This window comes from Chiloscyllium punctatum, chromosome 4 (genome assembly GCF_047496795.1).
Source record: "Chiloscyllium punctatum isolate Juve2018m chromosome 4, sChiPun1.3, whole genome shotgun sequence".
NCBI classification, from domain to species: domain Eukaryota; kingdom Metazoa; phylum Chordata; class Chondrichthyes; order Orectolobiformes; family Hemiscylliidae; genus Chiloscyllium; species Chiloscyllium punctatum.
In genome coordinates, this window is record NC_092742.1 from 68784565 (window position 1) to 68809176 (window position 24612).

The 24612-nt window shown below is 38.4% G+C and overlaps 1 protein-coding gene across 4 annotated transcripts in view; it reads right to left on the reverse strand.

Annotated features, from left to right (window-relative positions):
- The window catches only part of akap6 (A kinase (PRKA) anchor protein 6), a 413822-nt gene that overhangs the window by 7914 nt on the left and 381296 nt on the right, over nucleotides 1-24612 (reverse strand). For all 4 annotated transcript variants that reach the window (XM_072568962.1, XM_072568965.1, XM_072568963.1 and 1 more), the window contains one exon: nucleotides 20533-20748. In XM_072568962.1, coding sequence (XP_072425063.1) covers nucleotides 20533-20748 — 216 coding nt within the window. The remainder of the gene's footprint in view (nucleotides 1-20532; nucleotides 20749-24612) is intronic.

The window sequence follows — 24612 nt, forward strand, 5'->3', positions numbered from 1 at the left end:
TCACAAACTTAGGCTATGTCCATGCTTGCAAAGTATTAATTAATCCATATGCCTCATCACACTTTGCATGAACTTCCATGTTTATTAGTATAAGAGATACATTCATTTTCATGAATTTACAGGGAAAATTGTAATTAACAGTGGTTATTGGGAGAACTATGGGTGGTGCAGGTGGAATATCAGTTCAGTATTATTAATGTGAAGGCTAGAATATTTTAACTGTTGGCCCTTATCAACATTTGATTGGTAAACTGCCGACCTCTTTATGTTGGTGATTTTATCTGGCTCTCCTGTGAACAAGAATTTTCTATGAGCCACTTCAATGTTGTTCAAAGTGTAAATCCTCCTCAATTATAGCCCTGTCACAAAACAGCAGATGATTACAGCACAAGAAGAAGCCACTTGGCCCATCTTGTCTGTGCCAGCTCTCTAAAAGAACAATTTACTTGATGCCACTCTTCTGCTTTTAGTAGCTGAAGTTCCTCAACCCAGGAACCAATTTTCTGAAACTTTTCTCCACTTTTTCTGATGTTTGCACATCCTTTGTGAAGTCTGGTGCCCAGAACTGGATGCAATATACCAGCTGAACCAGTATGCTATACAAGTTTAACGTAAGTATCAGAATTCTGAAGTCAGAAGCCACTTCCAAATATACAGACAAATCCACAAAGAATTTTCATCCTTATTTTCAAATCATTCCATGGCCTTTTACCTCTATATTTCTATAATTTCCTCCAAACTCACAACCCTCTGTGTATTCATCTAATTTCAGCCTCAAGACCATCCTGATTTTAATCCCTCCACAATTGATGGAATTGTCCTCAGCAATCTTCATTCAAGGCTCCAGAATCCCCGCCCTAAGCATTTCTACTTCTATTTTCTCCTTTACAACATGCCTTAAAACCTACATCTTTGACCACACAATTTGTCATTTCCCTTTATATGTTCCAATGCAGCTCAATGTCATGTTTTATAAGGTTCCTGTAAAGCACCTAGAAGTTTGTATTACTTTACAAGTGCTATATAAAACAAGTTATGTTGTTGTTGAAGTCCTTATTGAAGAGGAAAGGACACATATAGGATGTTATAGAATCATGGAACAGTCATAGCACAGGAGGCCATTCAGTTAATTGTGTCCAGACTACCCTGCAGGAGCAATTCACCCACCCATCACCCCACCCTCCCCACCCATACCCCTGTCACCATGCAAAAATTTCCTTTTCAGATAATGATCAATTGTCTTTTGACTGCCTCTGTTGAACCTGCTCCAACCACACTCTTGGGCATTGCTTTCCATTTCCTAACAACTTACTACTAAAATGTCCTTTCGTTAGGTCAGCAATACTCCTTTGGTCAATTGCCTTAAATCTGTATTCTCCAATTCTGATTGTTCTGCTAATGAGAATTATCACCCCCTCACATTTGTCCAGATCCATCTTAATTTGATGGAGAGTAGCTACAAATACAAATTTCATAACAAGTTGTATAATGGTAATGAACTCATGGCGTGTCACCACGGGATCTGGATTCAAATAATCAAGTAATCCTGACTGGAGCAGTAATGATGAGAACAAGTCTTCAACTTTCTATTTTCATAGCAAATTACATTATCCTAATAACCTGATCACTTTCCTTCTCTGCAGAATGTTTTCTCATTCTAGTCATATAGTCGCCTGATGCTTGTCATTTTTTTTTTCAAATCAACTGGTTCAGACCTGTTATGGGACTTGAAGCTGAGCCTTCTGACCCAGAAATTGAGAGACTACCACCATGCTGTAAGAGTCATTTGCCTGTTGCCTTAAGAACAGGCATGAACAGTATTCATCTGGTAGCAAATGCCAAACAATAAGTTCCTCTAATAACTGCTTTCTCACTGAACAGTTAAACCATATTCTTCACAGAGACATCATTCTATTCCATCTGTTGCTTCTTTCTTCTCCTTCTCAGCATCTACACATTATAAGGAAACCCCTCACAATGAAAATTCACTTCCAAAAGCTACTCACTTACAATCCCTCTCCTTTCACAGGACAAAATGATCCACAATCACAGAAAGGAAGAAAACCAGCAAACATCCAGGCCTTCACACAGATAGAACAAGAAGCTTTGGAGGCAATCAAGCTATCCAGAGCAAACACCACAAGCCTTTCAGTTTGTTCTTCTCAATAATTCGGAGTTTGTGGTAAAATGTTTAGAGAAGGTCAATATTCTAGAAGAAGTAACATCATATGCTTCCAAACACCACAACAGGGCTGCAGTCAAAGGAGTGCCTGCCTAATAGATCTGCCAATGTAAAAGATGGAATATTTCACAAAGTTGGATGATTTTAAAACAGGAAGGGTGGGAAAGCACAGCCAATAGCACCTGATGATTTTGTATATATGATTTAAATTGTATTATATATTGTGTATATATGATCTCTATATAAATTTATTTGCAGATAAAATGCATCACAAATGCAAAAATAAAGAGTTATAATCAGTAATTTGTATGACATATAATTGTGTTGGCTGTTTGAAATAAATTATTATTTTCCTAGTTCTTTAGAGGAAACTCTTTAAAAGACATATTTGCTGGTGGCAACTGTAACTGACCACACTCAACCAAACTGCCATACATATAATAGTGAAAATAAATATAAGATGATGAGCAATAGAAGACCTTTGGGCAATCACCATATTTTCCCTTTTGAAGTTCAAGCAGTCACCTTCAGAATATTGCCCATCAATGTTTATTGCAGTTTGCATCAAAGTAAAATGGAATCATGTGCCATTACAATAATGCCAATCGTAAACCACTATGGTTTCACTTGCTGACTATGTTTGTAAATAAATAGCCATATGCATCCAGCAGTAAATTCACAGAAGCTGCAATATTATTGACACACAACCCAAAATCGCACAATTTGACAAAGAACAATTACAAGCTCTCAATCTCTCTGACATAGTAACATGACTATTTCAAAATTAATTTTTTAAAAAGAGAAAGCACAAAGTAGGTTTCTGGTGAACTATTTTCTTTCCAGCTTTCTTAATTTTTTAAAAGTTCCTCACAAAGTACAATAGCTTTCTTGATTCACTCATTTAGACTTCAACAAAAAGTAGAAAACACAAATGATGACTTGGCATATTTTCAGCTAGGTAAGAATTACAATGTAAGGAATTACTGAAGATAAATATTTGTAAGTATTATGTGGAACACCACAATGATTATAGTAGATTAAGATAAGCTAAAGAAAAGCAACAAAAAAAAAGGAAAAATAGTAAAAATAATGAATTGAGAAAAACCCATTTCATTGGTATAAGGACAATTCTGGCCCAGGTAGTATGAGATCAAAGAATGCTCCGCAAATTTATAACCCAGCCTTGGGTTTACTGTGCTAAGGAGATCTGGGTGTAGCTGAAGTACATTCTCAAGAGGGAAATGTAGTGCAACCAAAGCCTGGGCTTTCACGATGATGAAAGAGATAAGGACTAAGACAATAGAGGAAAATAATGTTTATGGTTGTTGTCAGATTGATAATACAAGTAAGAATCAGGCTGAAAATGAAAAATGCTTAATTGAAGTGAAAAAGGAAATAAATGACTGAATGGGAACAGATTCACAGGAAACATGAATCCAAAGGTCTTCTGCAAACATTTAAATAGTAAAAAGGAGAAGTGTGACTAATGAGAGACGTAAAGTGCATCAACACATGGATGCATAGGGCATGGTTGAGGTACGAAGTGAATACCTGGTCTTTCCTAAAGAACAAGATGCTTCAGTCAGCTGGAAGAGGGCATACTTGAGACACAGTGTGGGTTAAATTGATAAAGGGGAGGGAGTAGAAAGACTGCTTTACTTAAAGTTGATAAGTCACAGCATCACACTTTTCGGGACTTGAAAGGACAGACAGTCCTACTGGGATTGTTGGAGGGGAGAGAGGACATGATAACAGAATGTAACAAGCTAAAAGAACGGGAAGAAATTGTTCACAATTTGAAGGTGTTGAACACAATATTAAGTCCAGAAGGCAGTAGAGGGACTAGTCTGAAAATGAAATATGGTTCCTTCAGTTTGTGCTGTGATTCACTGGAATGCTGCAGCATGCCAAGGACAGATAATGTGGGCATGCGAGCAGGATGCTGTGTTAAAATGACTGGCTACAAAAGGTCAGGGTCATGCTTGCGCACAGACCAGAGATGTTCCACAAAGTGGTCATCCAGTCTGCGTTTGGTTTCTCCAAAGTAGAATAGGCCACAATGAGTGCCGTCAATACAATACACAAGATTGGAGGAAGTACAGGTGAAATGCTGCTTTGCCTGGAAAGACTGTTTAGGCCCTTGGATGGTGAGCAGGGAGGAAGCGAAGGGGCAAGTGTTGCACCTTCTGTGGTTACATGGAAAGGTGCCATGGGGAAGAGGGGGATGGTGTTGATGGTTGTGGAATGGACTAGGGTGTCCCGGAGAGAATGATCCTTGTGAAATGTAGACTGGGGAGATGAGGGGGAAATGTGTTTGGTAGTGGTGTTCTGCTGGAGTTATCTTAAATAGTGGAGAATGATCCTTTGAATGCAGAGGCTGGTGGGATGAAGAGTGAAGATATGGGGAACCTGATCACCCTGTTGTGAGTGATGGGAAGCAGCAAGGGTGGAAGCACAGGTGTTAGGTTGGATGTTATTGCAGCCCCTGTCAACCACAGTGGGTGGGAAACCATGGTCATGGAAGAAGCAAGCAATGTCAGCAGCGCTGTTTTGGAATGCATTATCCTAACAGATGCAATGTAGGCAAAGGAACTGAAAGAATGTGATGGATTCCTTGCAGGATTCTGGGTGTCTGTCCTTTCCAGTCTGGCTGGAGAAAGACCATTGTTCAGCCATTCTTACATTCTGACCACTTAAACTATCAACCTCCTTTCTCCACGAGCACCCTACACTCACAACCCCCCCATAATCCCTTCCCCAAACTGTAGCATAAATACTGTTCCCTCCACGCTTATTAGCTTGCTTGCTTGCTCTCTCCTGGATGCAGTCTGACCAGCTATGAACTCCAGCATTGGTTGTTTTCAGTACAGATTCTAGCATCTGCAGTCATTTGCTCCTACATTTTAGAGAAGTTGATTTTTTAGGACAAGATTAACAGTCACTTGGACAACTATGGATTCATTAAGGACTAGAACAGATTTATTAAAAGTTACACATTAAAGACAATCGTGTTTAATCAAAATAAAAGCATGTGTGTATCATATCAAAGCCCCACAGTACTGCCATATCCAGTCATGGACAATTAAACAACTAACTGGAGGAGGAGGTGCCACAAATATTCCCATCTCCACAAATATTCCCACATGGAAATACAGATGCAAAAGAAAAGGCTTTGCAACCACTTTCAGCTAGACATAACAAGGATGATTTATTTCAACCTCCTCCTGAGGTCCCAGCCTCACAGAAACTGGGGTTCAGCCAGTTTAATTCACTTCACTAAATATGAAGAAAATGGAGTTGAATGTTGTTGCAGCTGCACCCACCTAGGCAAGTGGGGAGTATCAGACTCGTGTCTTGTGCCTCTTAGATGGTGGGCAGGCTTTGGGGAGTTAGGAAAGGCACTGGATATTGCAAAGCCTATGGGTCCTGATGATATTCTGGCAGTAGTGCTGAAGACTTGTGATCCATAACTAATTATGGCTCTAGCCACGTTGTTCTAGAAAATCCACAATGTGGAAAATTGCCAAGTAATATTATGTCCACAGAAAGCTCAAGTCCAACCTGGCTGATTACTGCTCCATTAGTCTACTTTCAATCATCAGCAAAATAGTGGATAGGGTCATTGACTGTTCTTTCAAGTAGCATTTCCTCAGCAATAACCTATTCTGCAATGCTCAGTTAGGTTGTGCCAGGCCCTTGCAGTTTAGAAGAGTCTAATTTGGTAAGATGCATCCAAACAATGGGGGATGAGGGGAGGGTTGCAACGACCTACTGACATTAATCCAGAAAGTCAACCAATGTTCTGGGGACCTAGATTCAAATCCCGCCACAGTAGATGATGCAATTTTAATTCAATAAAGAATCTGAAGAATCCAATGATGATCATGAAGTTATTGTTGATTGTTGGAAAAAACTATCTAATTCACTAATATCCTTGAGGAAAGGAAATCTGTCATCCTTATCTGGTCTGGCCGACATGTGACTCCAGATCCACAGCAATGTGATTCACTCTCAACCACCGTCTGGGCAATTAGAGATGGAGCAATAAATGCTGGCCTTGCCAGAGATACCCACATGTAGTGAGTGAACATATTAAAAAAATTACCGCCTTGATCAAACACAGACAAAAGTGATGAAATTCAAGTGGTTGCAGTGATCTTTGTAGGCCAATCATCTCAGTCCTAGGGCATCACTGCAGGAGATCTACTGTGTCTTCACCAATGACCTTCCCTCCATTAAATGGTCAAAAGTGGATTTGTGCATGGAAAATTTTACCATTCACAATTCCTCAGCACTGAAGCAGTCTGTGTCTTTGTACCTGGACAATATTCAAGATTTGACTGATCTCTAGCAAATTATATTTAAACCATATATTTCAGAACCTCCACTATTCTGAAACAAACATAGATATTGCTAGAGAAACTCAGGTTTGACAGCGTCTGCGGTAAAAGAAATAGAGGTAATGTTTTGAATCTGGTATGACTCTTCTTTGGAACTGTTCTACCTCTCTATCCTGTGGGTTACAATTGATCAGGTATCCAGGGTAACTTGGCAAGATGGATCCAAAATTGGCTTAGTGATAGGAGTTAGAGGCTGGAGGCTAGTGACCAGTGGTATATCAGTGCTGGGTCTCCTATTGTTCATGATTATACATATATATATATAATAAAGATATAGGTAAGAATGGCGGATGATGATAAGTAAGCTTGTGGATGACATGAAGATTGGCCAGGTGGTGAGTGAGGAAGATGATCTTCAGTTGCAGAAAGATATAGACTGATCGGTCAGATTGCCAGATCAGTGGCAGATGGAACTTAACATTGAAAAGTGTGAGGTGATGCACTTTGTAAGTAACAAGACAAGGGAGTACTCATTGAATGGCAGGACATTTGGTTACTGCATTGGTTCAAGAAGGCAGCTCAGCACCATTTTCTGACGGGCAGCTAGGGACAGTCAATAAACACTGGAATCTTTAGGTACTTGTTCACAGATCCCTCTAAGTAGTAGGACAGGTAAACAGGGTAGCTGAGAAGGCACTTGCCTTTTTCCAGTTGTAGCATAGATTTTAAGAGTAAGGAGGTCATGTTGGAGTTTTACATGACTTTGGTCAGGGCACAGCTGGAATGCTGGTTGCCACACTATAGGAAGGATATGATTGCATTGGAGAGGGTGCAGAGGAGATTCACTTGGATGTTGCGTGGGCTGTAACATTTTAGCCAAAAAGAGAGGCTGAACAGACTTGGGTTGTTTTCTTTAAGAATAGAGAAAGCCTAGGGGTGACCTGATTGAAATGTATAAAATTATGCGACATAAGTAGGATGGTGAGTAAGCAGCTAACCTCCTGAGTTGAAGCTACACATTTTCTTGAGTTGCAGCAATGACATGATACCTTTACTATTTCTGAGTTAAAATCCTGGCACTTCCTCTCTAACAGAGGGTCAGTTAATTCAATTGATTGGCTGTTTTGTCATGTAGAATAACATCAAAGCATCCGTTCAATTCACACACTGATTGAGGTTCCCATGAAGGACACCCATTTTCAAACTCTCCCTTCACCTGAGGTATGGTGACCTCAAGTTAAACCACCACCAGTTGTCTCTGTCTAAGGAGAGAGCAGCCCTATGGTCTGATCAGACTATGGAAATTTTACCTTGTTTTTTCATGTACCATAATCATGGCAGTTAAGTTTCAAACAATTTTGACAAATAAATTCCATTAATTTCTCCATGACTTTTAAACTTTGTTTGCAAACCATGAACATGGAACAATTCAGTAAGTTTTCATTCTCAAACAGCCAGCGGTTCAGTATTTGCTGTGAATGAACTTAATTCAAAAGATTTAAACTGAGGAAACTCTGTGGAAAAAAAGCTAATGTTGTGTCTCATGCAACTATTATCAAATAACATAAATAAAAAGTAAAAATCATCAATAAAATGATCCAAATTTGATGATTTAAAGATTCAAGTCATGAACAAAACATGGTCTAATTTAGATTGCTATAGATACCTAGTCAATAGAAGGATCATGTGGGATGATCTCATGATGACATTGTTGGGACACCTGAATCATTTGTGTGGTTGGATGTAATGTCATTATTGAAGCCAACTTATACATGTAAGTCACTAAGCTCATTATGCCAGCAGAAAATGCAACAGGACTGCCATTACATAAAGGCTGTTTACATCTCTTAAAGGAATTGTGCAGATTTTCATTGCTCAGCATTGGAAACTTGTTCCTCTGCCTGAGAAGTAACTAACAACAACTGGAGCACACACCTTTTTTGAATGTTCATTCAAGATGGTGGTTAGCTGCCTTCTTGAACCATTGCAGTCCACACGTTGTAAGTTGACCCACAATGTCTTTAGGAAGGGAATTCCAGTATTTTAACTCAGCAATACTGAAGGAATGACAATGTATTTCCAAGTCAGGATGGTGAATGGCTTAGAGGGGAACTTGCCAGTGGTGGTATTCCCATGTATCTACTGCTCTTGTCATTTTAATGGAAGTGGCCATGGGTTATGAAGGTGCTGTCTAAGGACCCTTGGTGAATTTCTGCAGTGCCACTTGCTGCTGCTACTGGACATTGGCAGTGGAGACAGTGGACACTTGTGATGTGGAACCAATCAAGTAGGCTGCTTTGTCCTGGATGGTGTTAAGCTTCTTGAATGTTTCTGCAGCTGCACCCATCTGGGCAAGTGGAGAGTATTCTATCGACTCATGACTTGTGCCTCTTAGTTGGTGGACAGGATTTGGGGAGGAAGGATGTGAATTACTTGCCACAGTATTCAGAGCCTCTTGTGTGCTCTTGTAGCCACTGTGCTTATGTGGCAAGTCCACTTAGTTGAGTTTCTGGTCAATAGTAACCCCAATGATGTTGATAGTCAGGGAATTAGTGATGGTATCATTGTTGAATTTCAAAGGACATCTATTAGATTGTCTTTTATTGAGATGGTTATTGCTTAGTAGTTGTGTGGCATGCATGTGACTTGCCACTAAGTCAGCCCAAGTCTGGATATTGTCCAGAACTTGTTGCACTTGAAAATGGACTGCTTGAGTACCTAGGGAGTCACAAACGGTGCTAAACATTTTGAAATTATCAGTGAATATCGCCACTTCTGACTTTACGATGGAGGGAAGGTCATTGACAAGGCTGCTGAAGATGACTGGCCCAAGACATGACCTTGAGTACCTCCTGCAAATATGTCTTGGAGCTGAGATGATTGACCTCTATCCAGCAAAGAGTTTGCCCCCATACCCATTGATTCCAGTTTTGCTTGGTCAAATGTGGCCTTGATATCAAGGGCTGTCACTTTCATGTCACTGCTGGAATTCAGTTGTTCTATCCAGGTAATGAGGTCAAGAACTGAGTGTCCCTGGCAGAACCTGAACTGGGTGTCAGTGAATGGGTTATTGCTGTGCAGGTGTTGCTTGATAGCACAGATGATGACAACTTCCCTCATTTTACTGATGATCAAAAGTAGAATGATGGGGCAGTAATTGGCTGGGTTGGAGTTATCCTACTTTTTGTGTGTACAAGACACACCTGGAGAATTTTTAACATTGTCACGTAGATGCCAGAGTTGTAATTGTACTGGATGAGATTGGTTAAGTGAATGCAAGTTCTGAAGCACAAGTCTTCAGGACTAGAATGTTGTCAGGGCTCATAACCTTTGTAGTATACAGTGTCTCAAACTGTTTCCTGACATAAAATAGAGTGAATCGATTGGCTATAGACTGATATCAGTAGTGCTGGGACTACTGGAGTTGCCAAGATGCATCATACACTTGGATTCTTGCTTAAGATTGCTACAAACGCTTCAGCCTAATCTTTTGAAAACAGTGCTGAGGAGTTATTGGTAGAGCAGAATGGAATATCTTTTCCCATATAATGGCTCCTGCATACCAAGCAAACCCTGGTGGCAGTGGAGAGAAGAGTGCACCATCAGTTTTGCACCCAGGTCATGGTAGTAGTATCACAAAGAAATTTAGCAGTATCAGAAAACGATGCAAAAGTGAATTTTTTATTCACATCGCTCTTACAATTTGCATAGGTCTACTACCCTACTACAGCAACAGCACTGCCAAGTCTTCCCTACTGCCTTTCCAAATTTCTTCATTCAAGAACAGAAGCATAGGTCATAGAGTCAAAGAGATGTACAGCATGGAAACAGACCATTCAGTCTAATTCTTCAATGCCAACCAGATATCATAAACTAACCTAGTCCTATTTGCCAGCAGTTGACCCATATCCCTGTAAACCCTTCCTAGTTATATACCCATCAAGATACCCTTTAAGTGTTGTAATTGTGCCAGCTCCTTTGGCAGCTCATTCCATACATGCACCACCCCGTGTGAAAACATTGCCTCTTAGGTCACTTCTAAACTTTTCCCCTCTCATCCTACTACTGTCATAGAATCACTCTATGGACTCCTCCAACACATGAAAAGACCTTGTCTATTATCCTATCCATGCCCCTCATGTTTTTATAAACCTCTAAAAGGCCACCCCTCAGTCTCTGACACTCCAGGGAAAACAGCCCCAGCCGAATCAGCCTCCCCCTACAGCTCAAACCCTACAATTTAACAAGCCTTGTAAATTTTTCTATGCCCTTTCAAGTTTCACAACATCTTTCCAATAGCATTGAGGACAGAGTTGCACACAAAATTCCAAAAGTGGCCTAACTAATTCCCCGTACAGCCGCAACATGATCTCCCAACTCCTGTACTCAATACTCTGACCAATAAAAGCAAGCATACGAAATGCCTTCTTCACTATCCTCTCCACCTGATACTCCACTTTCAAGGAACTATGAACCTGTTCTTCAAGGTCTTTTTGTTCAGCAACAATCCCCAGATCTTACCATTAAGTGTATAAGTCTTGCCCTAATTTGCCTTTCCAAAATTTAGCACCTCACATTTATCTAAATTAAACTCCATCTGCCACTCCTCAGCCCACTGGCTAATCTGATCAAGATCCCGTTGTACTCTGAAAAAACCTTCTTTGCTGTCCACCACACTTCCAATTTTGGTGTCATCTGCAAATTTACTAACTATACCTCCTATGTTCACATCCAAATCATTTATATAAATGACAAAAAGCAGTGAACCCAGCACGATCCTTGTGCACACCACTGGTCACAGGCCTCCAGTCTGAAAAGTAACCCTCCACCACCACGCTCTCTCTTCTACCTTCAAGCCAGTTCTTTATCGAAATGGCTCGTTCTCCCTGTATTCTGTGTGATCTAACCTTGCTAACCAGTCTACCATGAGGAACCTTGTCGAACACCTTACTGAAGTCCATATAGATTATGTCCACCGCTCTGCCCTCATCAATCCTCATCGTTGCTTCTTCGGAAAACTCAATCAGGTTAGCGTGAAATGATTTCTAACGCACAAAGCTATGTTGACTATCCTTAATCAGTCCTTACCTTTCCAAATACATGTAAATCCAGTCCCTCAGGATTCCCTCCAACAACTTGCCCACCACCAATATGAGGCTTACCAGTCTATAGTTCCCTGGCTTTTCTTTACCACCTTTCTTAAACAGTGGCACCACATTAGTCAACCTCCAGTCTTCTGGCACCTCACCTGTGACTATCGATGATACAAATATCTCAGCATGGGGCCCAGTAATCATACCACTAGCTTCCCACAGAGTTCTAGGGTACACCTGATCAGATCCCAGGGATTTATCCACCTTTATGCGTTTTAAAACATCCAGCACCTGCTCCTCTGCAGTATGGACATTTTTCAAGATGTCACAATCTATTTCCCCAGATTCTATATCTTACATGTCCTTCCTCACAGTAAACACTGATGCAAAATATTTGTTTAATATATTCTCAATTTCCTGTGGTTCCACATATTGGCTGCCTTGCTGATCTTTGAGGGGCCCTATTCTCCCCCAAGTTACCCTTTTGTCTTTAATATATTTGTAAAAACCTTTGGATTCTCCTTGACCCTTTGTGCCAAAGTTATCTCTTGTCCCCTTTTTATCTCATGTCCCCTCCTGATTTCCTTAAGTATACTCCTATTGCCTTCATACTCTTCTCAGGATTCATTTGATCTCTGCTGTCTACACTTGACATATGCTTCCTTTTTTTTATCAAAACCTCAATTCTCGTCATCAAGCATTCCCCCCTACACTTACCAGCCTTGTTTTTCACCCTAACAGGAACATACTGTCTCTGGACTCGAATTTTCTCATTTCTGAAGGCTTCCCATTTTCCAGCCATCCCTTTACCTATGAAAATCTGCCCCTGATCAACTTTTGAAAGTTCTTGCCTAATTCCATCAAACTTAGCCTTCCTCTAATTGTGAACATTAACTTTTAGATCTGGCCTATCCTTTTCCATCACTATTTTAAAATGAATAGAATTATAGTCACTGGTCCCAAAGTGCTACTCCACTAATACTTCAGTCACTTGCCCTGCCTTATTTCCCAACAGTAGGTCAAGTTTTGTACCTTCTCTGGCAAGTACATCTGCATACTGAATCAGAACATTTTCTTGCAGACACTGAACAAATTATTTTCCATCTAAACCCTTAACACTATGGCAGTTCCAGTCTATGTTTGGAAAGTGAAAATCCCTTACCATAACCACCATATTACAGATAACTGAGATCTCCTTACAAATTTGTTTCTCAATTTCCCACTGGCTATGGGTGGGGGGGTGCGGGGGGTCTATGGTACAATCCCAATAAGGTGATCATCCCTTTCTTATTTCTCAGTTCCACCCAAATAACTTCACTGAACGTACTCCAAGGAATATCTTCATTAAGCACAGCCGTAATCTTTATCCCTTATCAAACATACGACTTACCCTCCTCTCTTTCCATCCTTTCTATCCTTCCTATACCATTTGTACCCTGAAATATTAAGCTGCCAGTCCTGTCCATCCTTGCACCACGTTTCTGTAATTGCTATGATATCCCAGTTCCATGTTCCTAACCATGACCTGAGTTCATCTGCCTTCCCTGTTAGGATTCTTGCATTGAAATAAATGCAGTTTAATTTATCAGTCCTACTTCGTTCTCTGCTTTGTTCTTGCCTGCCCTGACTGTTTGACTTGCTTATTTTCCCAACTTGCTTATTGTACCAGACTCAGATTGATCTCTTTCCTCACTAGCTCCCTAAGTCCCAACCCCAACCCCTTCGTAGTTTAAACCCTCCCGAGCAGCTCGAGCAAATCTCCTTGCCAGTATATTAGTCCCTTTCCAAGTCAGGTGCAATTCGTCTTTCTTAAACAGTTCACTTCTACCTCAGAAGAGATTCTGATTATCCAAAAATATGTACTCTTCTCCCCTGCACTTGCTCCTCAGCCAGGCATTCATTTGCTCTATCCTCCTATTCATACCCTGACTTGCTTGTAGCACCAGGAGTAATCCAAATAATACCACCTTCAAGGGCCTCCTTTTTAAATTCATGCATAACTTCCTATTTTCTCCCTTCAGAATCTCATTGTTCTCCCTTCCATTAAACGTTAGTTCCAATGTGTGCAACAACCTCCTGCTGGTCCCTTTCCCTTTTGGGAATATTTTGCACTCTCTCCAAGATATCCTTGATCCTGACACCAGGGAGGCAACACTTCATTCTGATTTCTTGCTGTCGGTCGCAGAAACGTCTGTGTGTGCCTCTGACTGAGAGTCCCCTATCACAATCGATCACTTAGAACCTGACGTACCCCTTATGACACTAGAACCAGTCTTGATACCAGAAACTTGTCTGTTCGTGCTACATTCCCCTGAGAGTCCAGCATCCCATAAATTTTCCAAAACAACATACTTCCTTGTGATGGGGATAGCCACACAAGTCTCCTGCACTATCTGCCTCCCTCTCCTACCTTTCCTGGAGGTAACCCATCTTCCTGACTGTATCTGTGGTTTATCTCCCTTCCGATGACTGCCATCCATCACACCCCCTAGCTCCTGTAAATTCCTCACTGTCTCTAACTACCGCTCTAACTGATCCATGCAATCTGATATAATTTGCAACTAAGCATACTTACTGCAGACATAAGCATCAGTAACATGGAAAATCTCCCTAATCTCCCACATCTACAGACCCAGAAAATAGCACCATCTTACTGCTCTAAAAAACACTGCTCCAGGCTAACTTAGTATCTATGTTTTACATTTTTAAAATGTAATCAAGAGACAGGTCTCAATAAAACATATCATCACAGAAGAACCCACTCTACTCACTATTGTAGACTTTTTAAAAAAGAAAAACAGTAAGGTTAACCCTAAAACTATGCACTTAGCTGCTCCAAGGTCAGCTGTGAATTTTGGTAATTGTTAATTCTTCTTAGGCGCACTCTGATGTCCAGAGGTACTTGAACTCAAAAAGAAAAGGCAGTAGCTGTGCAGATTCACTGCTGTGTCAGCCAGAAGTGTAGGTTTATTTCTTGTTTGATACATTGACCATGTGGTCTCTGCTTTTGTCTCTCTTCCTCCTCTTTAAAGCACCTTTACTTTGAATTTTTTCTCCCCAACGTTCCAAATGCACCAGCTTATAAATTAGGAAAGCTGCACACACAGGATAAGCTAATGTAGAACAAGTTGTAGGTCACACAAGAATTAGAAGAGATCTATTATCTATTTAATTTGTCTGAGGGCAATCTTAGATACTTCCTCTGCCATCAACTATGAAGGTGAAAAACAAAGAAGTCCATACTATTGAAGAAGGATATGAGCTATATCTCACAAACACTGGAATGTATTAAATTGATTCCTAAAGAGCTTTGGAAGCATGTTGGCTAATGGGGAGGTGTCCACAGCAAAACTGGAATACTGATCTATTGCATTTATGTTCTACAGATACCTGTAGACTATATTGTTTTATGAAATGATGCTGCATGTGAGACCTTCATGCAGAAATGGACCTAACCTTCATTTACTTCTAGCCTCTGACTTCTTTGACCTACCTGTACTACAACACTGCATTTGTCATCTGAACTAGGTTGGCTCTGAGTCCCTGTACATGATTTTGATCAATTTCTGTCTCCCTAGAAATTGGTTTCCAATTTCAGTTTCAGTCTTAGCTTCCTCAGGAACTGAGAGTATCAGTTTCCTCTGTAGTGTAGTGATATAATGAGGTCAGCCAGCTGGTCTCATACAAAATGAATTCCCTAATTGGGGCTGTTAATCTGGACCAATTAGGGAGCCCTGGCCGACATAAAAAGGTTGAGTGTCAGGGATACCGACACTCTGGTGTCTGACTTTATATGATCCAACACTATAGTCAAGAACTATTTATGTTTCCATCAAGAGTGGCTTGGTGATGGGATTCTGGCCTCTGTCCAGTTATTTAATCTGGGTTGCCCTTTTCAATGAAAATTACTAATTTTGGAACAACAAATTCCATTTCAATATCGAAGAGCTTGCAGTTAGTTATGCACAGTCTCTTTTTTAATTTAACCTATTTTTTATGATCAAATCGTTCAGAGATGTTATCCACACCTCTAGAGCTGATTCAGGAGGAGGGATGCTACCATTCTGCCACAAGTGGGACCCTATTATACTCTATCTTTGTTTTGCTTCGCTTTCTTTCACTTCCACTCAGAACTTACTATTTTCAGCATGGTTCTCGTTTGTTTAATGTACCTGATACCTGTCATAAATACCCCTTTCTCTGCTTTATCTTACTCTGTCTCTTCTGTCATCTAGGGAGCTGTCACTTTATTTGCCTTATGTTTCTCTCCTGTAATAATGTACCCAAACATCTCTGATTGCTCTTGAACAATCTTGCCTACTATTATTTGATTCCACCTTACCTGGACCAGAACCATTGTCATGTCAGTAAAATTCAGCTATCTCTAGTTAATTATTTTGGCTCTGAATTGCTTTTTGTTGTTTTCTAAAGCTCACTTAAATATTTTATGAACACAGTCCCCGAAATGTTTTCCTCATGACTCTTGATCCACTTGATCCAACATATTCCTTCGAACCAACTCAAACAATACCTTTTTGTTCATTGGTTTACATATCATATCATCTAGACAATTCTCCAGAGCAAAATTCAGAAATTGTTCCCCTTTTCTGCCCTTTTTACTGTCATAATCCTGGTGGAAAAATTAGAAAAATGACTGCTAACAATTATGATATGACCAGACCCTGGATGAGATTCCTCAATTTGTTTTGTTTCCAGACAAGGTACCTCAAACTGTAAAGCTTCTGGATGAGGAGGTTTCAATTAGCTCCTATTCGTTATTCAACCACATCCTCAATTGGTTGTAACATGATTAATTTAGAATTCCCTTGTGTACCATTCTCTTGTGTGTACCATTTTCCATAGACCACATGAACTTATGTTTTAAAAGGAGCCAATTAACCACGTTTTCCATAGTTAACAAATTAATTACTAAATGTGAGAAGAATTTATAATGCAACACACTGAGAAATAAGAGATGAGCCCAAAAGATTAGAAATAAGAGATGACCCCAAAAAGATTAAAAAAAAACTTTTGGAAAAAGTCTGAATTGTTAACAAAGAACAGGTATTTGTATATTGGAAATATTGCAGTAAAGGGTTACAGATAGCTTTGACATTAAGAGTTGAAGAGTCAATTTCACAATTATCAGCTTTGCAAATTGATTGAGATTCTGTAATTCTAATTACTTTTGAACATGATTGAATATCAACAATCAGGGTGATACAGTCCTTTTGTTGTCCTACTTCCTTTTGCCTGGCAGCTAACTAGCTGACTTAAGGCACCGAGAGTCAGAGAAGGTATTTTCCTGCAGCACAGGGATGACAAAGAAATAGTTCTCAAACTGCAACCTTCACAGCATACTAATGCTTGATCCCAGGCTGTTACACACAAGGTGTTCGGTCCCACTAGTACACTCCAGTAGAGCCGAACCTGTTTTTTAAATGCCTGTCCTTGTGAATTCGACAAAGGCAAAAATGTAAAATGTATCTGTTTGAGGCAAAATTTGCAGGGAGTGGCTTACAGTTGACATAATCAGCCACTCGTCATCTCTCTAGACACAAACGATTCCAGTCCAATCTGTTTTGACCTGCCTCTTTCTCTCTTTGAATGTCCCTTTGCATCTGTAGGTCTGACATTTGGTGGGTCTCTCTTTCTAGACAGCCAATTAGTTTGCACCCACAATCTTTTTTGACTATATTAGCTCGCTTTAAGAAAAAACAAATTTTGGAATTACAAGTTTAAAATGTTCATTGTACTTCAGGTATACTCTACCCAAGGTCATGATCTACTAAATAATGTTTGTACCTATGACTTAATTTCCTTGTAATTTTTTTTTTTCTGTATGCTTCACATTACATAGTGGCCTACAAAATGCACTCAATACTGTAATATTATTCCCTCACTCTAAGCAAATAGATTCTGTTGTTAACCCTTCTAGAAATCCTCTTTCTCCTACGCTGTAACATTCTCCTGAATCAATATTGCTAACGCTCCAATTTTTTTTCCTTCCCTACCTTTCACATACACCTGTTATTGATTAATACCCAATCCTATCCTTTTACAACCTGATCACCAAACATCATATTTCCACTTAGTTATCTGCGCTTCCACATATTGTACATTCATCTACATGCATTGGAAATGTAATTTCAATGATTTTACATTCCCTCCTGATTCAAAACAAAGATTGCCAGCAAAAGGGTGACTATACCTAAATATATGGAAACATTGCCTTGAAATTACAATGTGTAATATTAACATTATTATATTTGTATGACACAGGCATTTAATAATTTGCTTCAAAATTGATTATTAAAATATCAGCCAAATTTTATATATGTTAATTGTGAAATTATACCCCATTTGTGACAAGGAAATGTAATGTGACAGGTAAACACTTAGAAGTATTTATTTTGCCCTATATGTAGATTAAAACAAGAAATCGGTTCTACATTGTTAATTTAGTATTCAATTATCATTAATTATAATAACAGATTTTCACAAAAAATCTCAATCTAGACAGCACAAATTGAAACTAATCAAAGTGAAGATTCTTAGTTTGGTTCAAGAAGTAGGGTCCTTTTTTTTTGATTTCTCACTTTATTCATGACAAAAAAAGGTCTCTTCATAATGACCAGACAATGATTGTAAATCTAATATAAAGGCAAATTTAACAATTGTTTAGATATGTTGTACATCTACAGTGATGAATTTTTATTAGGTTGGATTTTATGATCTGCATGCTGATAAGGAAACACTAATGACTAACTTGGTTTGTTATTATATGGTAAAAGCACAAGCGTTAGTTCAATCAATCAGTTTAATCAAATAAAACATTACTTTAATGCTGACCTTGCATTTTATAGCAATCAAGTAATAAATAACTACAGTAGCTACTTTAACAAGCTTCTATGTTTTATCAATAATATACTGCTATAATGAAACACGATAATAAATGTTGATGACATTTTGTAGCAGCTGTTTGTATGCATTAGATCTATAGATGTATAAATAAAATTTCTACTTGCTATCAGATATTAGAAATTTTTAAAATGTATGTAAATGAGCTGGTCACGACAGCAGAGCACACTAAAATAGTGAAATGCTTAGGATTTTATATTTAGTTCAATCATAATCTAACATCAATATATTTGTATATGATAAACTGAATAAACTGCCATACCTGATGTGTTGGCATGTTTATTTTCAGATGCTTATATTCTTGAAGATTCCTTTCACTAGGCTGTCATGATACGCTTTATTTTCAGATAGTACCAAAAGAACAGTGGCACAGTAAATCTAACCTGAAGTCATCAGTTAGCTACACTTCCAAACAAGACAGAGTTAAACTCAGTGAGCCTCTAGAAGCAATTGCATTTTAAATCACAATGAATTGAATATCTGGCTGATTCCACCAAATAGAAAAATAGAATTGCTAAAGACCTCTTGGCAGTCAGAAGGAATGTAGTTCCCTCTTCAATCAATTCTCTCAAAGTGTTGAAAAAATTGTAAAAGTTATAAACCCAAATTATTGCACGTTCTTCAAAACTAAAATTCTTCAAATCTGCAGCATTATTTAATCCACGCATAAAGCAGAAACTTGTAGTGAAGGTTTTTGTCTTGTGCGTTGTGTAGTGGTAAACCTGTTTACAACAAATAACACACAGTGGAACTCTTCTCAATTATTTTTTCTTTTTGCAGTAGATTGAATTAAATTAATATATTTCTTAAGTTTACATTAAACTGTATCACCTGGTGTGCTAAAGCTCCACTAAACTCAGTGCCAAAAACTAAAGCATAAATAAACTGTATTTACCACAGCCTGTTATATAATTGAGAACTCCAACTCTCAAAGGCTGTAATCATGCATTACATTAAAAACAGAGGCCTTGTTAGACATTATACCATACTTAACTGATTTGTTACTTGGTTGTAAAAAGTTATTTTATTCTGCAGCATGATGTTGGTTGTTGTTGGCTAACATCGAATTGTTCATCATTTGATCATTTCTGATTTATCTATGCTAATTTATCTTGTTAGCAATGATTCTCTCATTAATGAACTTTTTTTTCTGCTATTCCCTAACAGTTCATTCACTTATGTCCTATGTACTTCACTATGCTACACTGTTCCCATCCAGCATTCATTTGACACAATCTCACTTCATTTGCTGGTTCTGGTAGGATATTAAATTTAAATAGTAACAATGTTTCAGCTGTTCTGAATTTATGAAAATGTAGCAGTAATACTGTGAGTAGAATGCAACTTAATCTTGGTTTCTAATAATAGAAATGTTTTGCCTTCAATGGATGCAAAATGTGAGGATCCTATAATGATATATTTTACATATGCATACAATGAACATTGCAGAGATCAAAAGCTAATATCTCAGTAGTTTGATATCCTATGTACTATAACATCAAACCTTCAACTAGAAGACCCAAATTTGAATACAGTCTTGATTCTCGATTCACAACTGGGGCTTCCTGTAGGAGTCCAGTTTACTGTTTTAGACAAGTTCTCTGGGTGTTAAAGAAGCATGTCATTCTGTATTGCTAAGGCAAGCTTTCTTGTGTACTGAACAAAGAGCACTACTGATGGCATCTGTGCTGCTGCTTGAAGATAGATAGTTGGGACAAGCATGAATTGAGGAAAGATAATTTCTAAAAACATTTTCCCTGCTCTTTCTTTAGTCTGGTTATACAATGAATGTTTTTACTTTTTTTTTGCATTTTATACACTGTCCTATAAATAGGTAATAGAGAAGTTTAATTGAGAATTGAATGCATGTTTGAGAGGCTGGGCAAAGGAAGGTCATGTATATCAGTTGAATCAACTGCAGTATCTTTTCAATTTTTGTAATTTCCTATGTTCCTATCTTTTAATCACATATAGATGACAGGTGTTAAATTCTTACCTTTTCTTTTCCTAGTTGTTTTTGCAGTCTGTTCTGCCACTGGACAGTTTGCATTATTATGGCTTCCCATCTTCTCTCCAAGTTCACAATAATAAGTTGCATTGACTGACGATCTGCTTCTGAACAGCTGGCATCTGTGTCATCGACGAGACGTTGGCATAATCGTAACACAGATGTTATGCCACGTCGGCGTTGTTTAATCTCAGTACACAGTGACTAAAAGCAAATCATTATAATGTGTCAATTTTAGTATTGAACAATTTAGTTCAATATGCTTAAAACAATTTCACATAACAAAAATGAATAGAAAGTTTTGCACACTAACACTCATCCAATAAATTGCTGCTTCTCAAATCTATTTTTCCTGCTGACCCCATATTTTTACACTTCACACCTTGTACCGCCCCAAAGTGAAATTGTTGGGGTGGGGGGAGAGTTAGGGAGAACTGTTGACTGGAGTAGGAGTTCAAACAGCAGGGATATAAGCATAAAAATACTAAGACATCTACCAGTTTGGACCTTCTGTTGGTGTCAGTGATTGGGATTGTGTCAGAACACAATGGATTAGGCAATGGCCACAGGCACAAACATTTCCCAAATTTAAAGGGGCATTGTAGTCAATCCTATGAGTTTTAAACCTGACTCCCTGTTTAATTGTGTTAATAGATTTCATATTTGTACACAATGAACATTGCAGAGATCCAAAGCTAATATCTATATGTCTTAAGACCCTACAATATCTGACATTGAATAAGGAGAGCTGAAAATGTGTTGCTGGAAAAGCGCAGCAGGTCAGGCAGCTTCCAAGGAACAGGAGAGTCGACGTTTCGGGCATCAGCCCTTCTTCAGGAGAAGAAGAAGCCCTGAAGAAGGCCTGATGCCCGAAACGTCGATTCTCCTGTTCCTTGGATGCTGCCTGACGTGCTGCGCTTTTCCAACAACACATTTTCAGCTCTGATCTCCAGCATCTGCAGTCCTCACTTTCTCCATTGAATAAGGAGACACAGGTTTGAATTATGGTCTGGATTATTATTCACAGTCAAGCTTCCAATAGGCATCCATCACGATGCTCAGGACTCTAATTCCTCATCCTTTTATCCCTCATGGAGCTGTGGCCCACAGTTTGAGAATCCCTGCAATAAATCTTTGGCCATTTTGCAGGGATGGCAAATTAATAGATTCGAACAAATTTATATTCAAATGCTTTTACTGCACTTAGGAAAGAATAAGAGCGTGAGTACTTAAAGTAGCATTTGAAAAGTTTCTGTACAACACATTTGCTCTGTGAAATCAAGAACAAATTATAATTACCATTTTCACATATGAACGAATGACCAAAACTTATTGTCATTAATGAATGGTTCCATATAAGACAGATGATCTTTGGAGACTAGAATATTTAGGCTTTATACTTATATTAGTTCTAGATTGTGCCACATTGCTGGCAACCGTTAAATAATGACTCACCTGTACAGTATATTGCATATATTTTTCACTTGTGAAATGATTCATTGCAAGAAAATATGATCTCAATATATGTATAGCTAGGCAGAGATCATTGGAAAAAAAAAGGCTAAATTTTGTAACTAAAATAATTAGCAACCACTTTCATGATTAGAATCCAAAATAAAAGAGCAATATGCAATTCAGTTTAGGTCACTGCAATAGGGATAAATTGACCAGCAGTAAAGAAAGAAAACATTCACCCAATTCAATATATGTACAATGTTTATCTTAAAAAAATGATAGTTTAGTGTTTTACATTTGGGGACTGAAACAAGAAGTTCAATCAGCAGTATGTATTTGGATTATTGGCACCAAATGTAAAGAATTATCTTGGTAACCAACTCTCAATCCACTTAAACCAGCTGCAAAATGAAAGCTCACAGAATGATTACTCAAATCCTTTGCAAAATCTGTTGAGTTATACATCAGCAGGAAGACATCTTACAGATATATTCTATTTGTTGATATATTGCATATTTGCAATATTTCAAATTTCCATAAATCTGTAATACTGTAGAAATAATGGAATTCTACCTAAGAGAATCACATACCTTTAATGTTTCTGAATTTTAAATAAGATGGATGATAAATTCCTATTTATTTATTGCCAAATGTAGTTTTGACGTGTATTATTAAATTTTCGGCAGCAATGTATTTCCATCCACAGTTCCTCAAGTTTCCTTAAAGGTGAAATCTACTTTCTTAATAGTAAGTCTAAATCATTTATTGCAAGCACTGTCACAAACCATGAGTTGAATCATGCTTTCAGAAGAAATTCAGTTTGTAATGTTTTTCACCTGCAAAGTTTTATAGATAAGATTACATCTCTGTGAACTGAGTGTGCTCTGTATCCATCCTCTAATACTTTTTAAATGATCTTTAAGGCGTACTAACTAAATACTTAATATTTTCGACAACCAAGATTCTGTGGCAGGGTCTTTCCACAGTATGTCATTTGAGACAGATGAAAGTATACAACACGTTGAGGTTTTGATCGGATTTTCTTAAAAAAATCAACCATCAAGATATATATTTTCAAAATGTATGGAATGGTTCTTGTCTTTTTTGTCGACTTCACTGTTCACAGACTATCTTTGAAAATAAACTCTACTCTAAGGTTGCAATTTTTCTATTTTTAATTAAAGTGTTTGGTCTAATGAGATTCATGGTGCCCAGCCCACCATGACTTACAGTGAATTTTCTCACGCAGTATTCTGTTATTCACCTCATTAATTATGCAACCGGATTCTACAGTGCACTTCTCTTGAAATTGTTGGCTGAATATGTTGACAGTGCAGTCCTACAAAGAGCACTGCCCACACACGTGCAGCTGCAATGCCTTTAATGTTATAGTCAATAACAATCTAATCTGCTGCCTGCAACAAAGATGGCACAAATCATCATGGAAGCTGTGTCAAATTTTGGAAACAACTTTACATTGCTTTCCTTCTGCATATATGTATGACTGCTTATTAATGACTATTTATTTTCCTCTGTGTGGGGGTAGCTGTGGGGAGAGGGTTCAGGTGAAGATTGTAAACCTGACTATTTCTGAAGGTGATTTCCTGATTGCACTAACCCAGCTGCATTTTAAAGCTCCCTGTTTGAGTTTAGGTTGAGCACACTAGAGATGGAGTGAAAGTTCCCTTCTCTTGATAGCTCAATATCTTCAGCCCTTCTATGTAGAGCAGCAACCACATTGATTGGAACAAAGTAAGTTCAGCACTCAGTGTTAATGCTCATTTAGGAAAGCTTCGCACATATTGGGATACAGATTAGTATCGTTTGGAGGTTGGGATACAAATTCTTATCCATAACTGGAGCCTAGAATAAATTAACAATATTTCACACACTGTGACTATGCATAGTATGCCTGAAAATTGTTTACCTCAGGCTGAATCGAAACAGTACGAAAGAAGAATAAGAAAATGGCAGGTCCTTGGATATGGGATTCTGGATTAGTGGTGCTGGAAGAGCACAGCAGTTCAGGCAGCATCCAAGTCGCTTCAAAATCGACGTTTCCACCTCTTGGATATGGGAGCAAGGGCAGCATCAATTAATATGTTTGTGTATTCATTTGTAACCTTCAGATATATGCTTATATGCAGACTCAATTTAATATCAAAAATTGTGAACTCAGCAGCAACCTGTGAAAGTTGTACCATGTCCAGGTATGTGATGATGTTCAAATGCGAATACATCTACATTGTCACAACTCACTGGGGAGTGCAGTGGTAATTGAAACCAATTACTCCCGGAAACACTTCAAATGGGAAAATTTGGTTAAACCATGGAGTTGCTCAAATCTACCTAACTGTCTAAGTCAGGTTGAAAGAATATGATCACCAAAACTTTTTTGCCTTTAACAAAAATTTAATGTAATCAAATTGTTTAAAATCATTGAAAAAGATAGGCAAGTCATATTGCTAATTTGTGACTGCATAACTTAAATTTTATTCCTTTTAAAAAATATCATTTACACATAGAAACAGTCAACATATAATATTATGGGTGGACAAAAAAAATTCAGGGAAATACATCTTGATAGCTGTAGCTCACACCACGGGCACCAAT